The sequence below is a fragment of the Alligator sinensis genome, unplaced genomic scaffold (assembly GCF_000455745.1).
Source record: "Alligator sinensis unplaced genomic scaffold, ASM45574v1 scaffold332_1, whole genome shotgun sequence".
Lineage (NCBI taxonomy): Eukaryota > Metazoa > Chordata > Crocodylia > Alligatoridae > Alligator > Alligator sinensis.
Window position 1 is genome coordinate 465,245 of NW_005841993.1, and position 4,501 is coordinate 469,745.

At 52.5% G+C, this 4,501-nt stretch overlaps 1 protein-coding gene across 1 annotated transcript; it reads left to right on the forward strand.

Moving 5' to 3' along the window:
• Positions 1–2,011: 2,011 nt before the first annotated feature.
• SLITRK1 (SLIT and NTRK like family member 1) lies at positions 2,012–4,090 on the forward strand. The gene has a single exon (XM_006021444.1). The coding sequence runs from the start codon at positions 2,012–2,014 to the stop codon at positions 4,088–4,090; it is 2,079 nt and encodes a 692-aa protein (XP_006021506.1).
• Positions 4,091–4,501: the final 411 nt, after the last annotated feature.

The window sequence follows — 4,501 nt, forward strand, 5'->3', positions numbered from 1 at the left end:
TTCACCAATGGAGTCAGAGGATCGGTCTGATGGAAGAGGTGCAAGTCCGGGACTGACTTCGTATGCAGAAGGGACCCAGCCAAGCAGGCTCTGTAGCACTCTGCATCCTCTTCAGCACAACTTTGCAAGACATTGGGGAACAAAGGTTTTTGTTTGTGCCACCAGAGATGAAGCTGGTTCTTTGCATGTAGGCATCTGAAACCTGTCCAAATGAAGCAGAAACTTTTTTTTTTCCTCTGGTTTGGCTTTTTTTTTTTAAGGCCAGGCACCAAGTTTCTTTCTGTGTAGTCTTATTTTGGTGGGAAAGAAAAGATGGGGAGGGGGGAGAAAAAGAAAAAAATGGTAAGCAAACACTGTATTGGCACAGAGAAGACTTAAATGATATCCTGGGGAAGAAGGAAAAGAAAAAGAGAGAGGAGGAGAAAGATGCACTGATGCCAATTTCCAACCCCCCATCTAAAGGAAATTCTATACCCTGTAGAAACAGGTAGCCTGAATTATCTACGGTACAGCAAACCACTCCTACCGCCCCCACTCCCCCTCTATGATCATCGAAATTATATTAAAAAAATACAATGCAATAAGCCACGGTTCAGCCTTCCAAAGATACCGCCATAAAGCCACCAAATCCAGCATGAAACAGTATAGACTGCAGGGGAGGAAGGAATGCATTTAAAGCCATGATAAAAATGGCGTGCAGTATAATTACCTCAAATTGCTATTCGCTTGACACCCTGACACTAATTCTATTCACGCCATTGGGAAACGAAATAAGGCAAAGGCACTCTTCTCGGATGCTACTGCAGGTGCATGTGTGTGCGGGGACGTGTGTGCATGTGTGAGTGTGTGAGAGCATGGGGGCAAGAGGGATTGGAGGGCACGCTAAACTTTCCATCGGAACAGAAAAGAAAGAAATTAAATCATCCATTTAGAAGAAAGCGCCTAAACAGATCGACAGCTTTTAATGCCAACATTTCCAACGCTTGCCCTGTACGTGGATTGATTTTTTTTTTTCTCCAGCATTCCCTCAGCAGATGGATTTTTGCCACTGCAGCTCAGCAGAGGGTGTCAGATCTTTCAGAGTGCACCAGGTTGGAACGAGCAGAGCCTCTTAGCAACTCTCCCTCTGCGTGGATGTGAGTGCGTGTGTGCGTGTGCAACTCAGCCCCAGAAGAAGGAGGAAAGAAGAGAGCTCGCGGAGGGAAGAGAGGAGAGAAGCGGCAGGCAGGCAGAGAGAGAGGAAGAGAAGCAGAAGAAGGAACCGGAGGAGGAGAGAGACGCGGGCAGCCCCCAAAAAACGCAGGGATTGCAGAAATTTTGCAGCGCCATTGGTTCGGCAGCCGGGCTTGAGGCTGGGGCGTGATTTCAGCACCAAGGGGGACTGGACAGCACCCAGAGGGGGACTCCCGGGCACCGAGCAGCGGCGGCGGCGGCAGCAGCAGGCAGGAGCCGGCTTTGCAACAGAGAAAGCAAGGTCAGTCCGAAGCAAAGCCATGCACACAGGCAGCTCTCCTCTACCACCGCTGCACTCTCTGCCTGCTTCTCCCTAACATGCAGTGGCTGCTTCTAATTACTAGCACTGTTCCTATTCCGATTAGCCGAGCCGGCCAGCAGAGATCTACTTAGCTTTCCGGGAGGCTGGGGGGGAGGGAGTCGAGAAGGGGGATTTTTTTCCTTCCACTTTTTTTCCTGGTTTTTAATTTTTATTTTTTGTATTATTATTATATTTTTTGCGTGCCTTGCAGTACGTGCCTGGATAGTTTGTGGATATAATTATTGACTGGAGTCTGTTGCAGTGTATGCAGGGGGGGGGAGAGAGGGATCGAGGAGAAAAAAAAGAGTCCCCCTCCCCCGACCCTGCCTACTCCCCCTTCCCACAATTTCTCTCCCCCCCTTCTTGGTGGTGGCTCGGACATCTCATGCATTGAATGGACTGGAATTGTTTTCGGTGTGAGGAGGATGGTGGCTGTTACTTTGTGATGAGCTCGGGAATGAATCGCTCGGTTTAAAAATGCTGCTTTGGATTCTGTTGCTGGAGACGTCTCTTTGTTTTGCTGCTGGAAACGTTACAGGGGACGTTTGCAAAGAGAAGATCTGTTCCTGCAACGAGGTAGAGGGGGATTTGCACGTAGACTGTGAGAAAAAGGGGTTTACCAGTCTGCAACATTTCAGCGCCCCGACTTCCCAGTTTTACCATTTATTCCTGCATGGAAATTCCCTGACTCGGCTTTTCCCTAATGAGTTCGCTAACTTTTACAATGCAGTCAGTTTGCACATGGAAAACAACGGCTTGCATGAAATCGTTCCTGGGGCTTTTCTCGGGCTGCAGCTGGTGAAGCGGTTGCATATCAACAACAACAAGATCAAGTCGTTCAGAAAGCAGACTTTCCTGGGGCTGGACGATCTGGAATATCTCCAGGCAGATTTCAATCTATTGCGGGATATTGACCCGGGAGCGTTTAGGGACTTAAACAAGCTGGAGGTGCTGATTTTAAATGACAACCTCATCAGCACCTTGCCTCCCAACGTGTTCCAGTACGTGCCGATCACTCACCTCGACCTCCGGGGAAACCGGCTTAAAACCTTGCCTTATGAGGAGGTCCTGGAGCAGATTCCAGGCATTGCTGAAATCCTGCTAGAGGATAACCCCTGGGACTGCACTTGTGATCTGCTCTCCTTGAAGGAATGGCTGGAAAACATACCCAAAAACGCTTTGATCGGCAGAGTCGTTTGCGAAGCTCCCACTAGGTTGCAGGGCAAGGATTTAAATGAGACCACAGAGCAAGAGCTGTGCAAAAAGAGCAGAGTGGATTCTAGCCTCGCTGCTCCCCCTGCTGAAGAGGAAACCTGTGATCCTGGTCCCATTCCAACTCCCTTTAAAATACATGGCAAAGAAGATCCTGCCACTCCAGGAGCTGCTCCAAACGGAGGTACAAAGATCCCAGGCAACTGGCAGATCAAGACCAGACCTACCGCGGCGGTGTCGACCATTAGCGTCAAAAACAAGCTCCCGCCTAGCCTGCCCTGTCCTCAGATCTGTAGCTGCGATCAGATCCCCGGCTCGGGCTTAAAGGTTAACTGCAACGACAGGAACGTGAGCAGCCTGGTGGACCTGAAGCCCAAGCCGGCCAACGTGCAGGAGCTGTTTCTGAGGGACAATAAAATCCACACCATCAGGAAGTCCCACTTTCTGGATTATCGGAAACTGAACCTGCTGGACCTGGGGAACAACAACATCGCCACGGTGGAGAACAACACCTTCAAAAACCTGCTGGACCTCCGGTGGCTCTACATGGATAGCAACTACTTAGACACCCTGTCCCGGGAGAAATTCGCCGGGCTCCAAAACCTGGAGTACCTGAACGTGGAGTTCAACGGCATCCAGCTGATCCTGCCTGGCACCTTCAACGCCATGCCCAAGCTGAGGGTGCTCATCCTCAACAACAACCTGCTGAGGTCCCTCCCCGTCGATGTGTTTGCAGGGGTCTCCCTCTCCAAGCTGAGCATCCATAACAACTATTTCACGTACCTCCCGGTGGCAGGGGTGCTGGACCAGCTCACCTCCATCACCCAGATCGACCTGCACGGCAACCCGTGGGAGTGTACGTGCCCTATTGTGCCTTTCAAACAGTGGGCCGAGATGCTGCGCCCCAAGGTGATCATGAGCGACCTGAGGTGCGAGTCCCCGGAAGACTTCTTCAAGGAGGATTTCGAGACCCTCTCCAACGACGTGATCTGCCCGCAGCTCAAAGTCTCGCCCACGGTGGCTTCCACTAACAAGAACAGCACCGGCTTGGCGGAGACGGGCACTCACTCCAACTCTTACCTGGAGACCAGCAGGGTCTCCATTTCGGTGCTGGTCCCCGGACTTCTGCTGGTGTTTGTGACCTCTGCCTTCACAGTGGTTGGCATGCTGGTCTTCATCCTGAGGAACAGAAAGCGGTCCAAGCGGAGGGACGCCAACTCATCCGCATCCGAAATCAATTCCTTGCAGACAGTCTGCGATTCTTCTTACTGGCACAACGGCCCCTACACTGCAGATGGAGCCCATAGAGTGTATGACTGTGGCTCTCACTCCCTATCAGACTAAGAGCTGGGGTCGCAGAGGGGCTGGGGAGGGTGGGGGAGGAAGCAAGCCGTGGGGAGGCCCGTTCAACTTGGCAGTGGTGAAAGAAACACCGATCTGTGGGCATGGCTGCAGGGTCTGCTACTGATCTCAGCGGCAGCAGGAAGGGGACCGTTCAGCTACCTCCTGGGAGGATGTCACACCCGCACGCACATGGGCATGGTGCAAGGGCCCCCTTCTTGTGAACGCACCAGGGCCCCAGAGGCGGTGGCTCGTGCATCTGACTCCGCATTGCCTTAGGGAGCCCCGGGAGCCCGCTTGGTTCAACTCCCGCAGGGAACAGCGTGCTGCGGATTAGCCCCGTGTGTGCATAGGGGGGAGGAAGGGGAGGGAGGATGGAGGGGGACCTGCTGGCGGCCTCCCCTTGGGCACAGA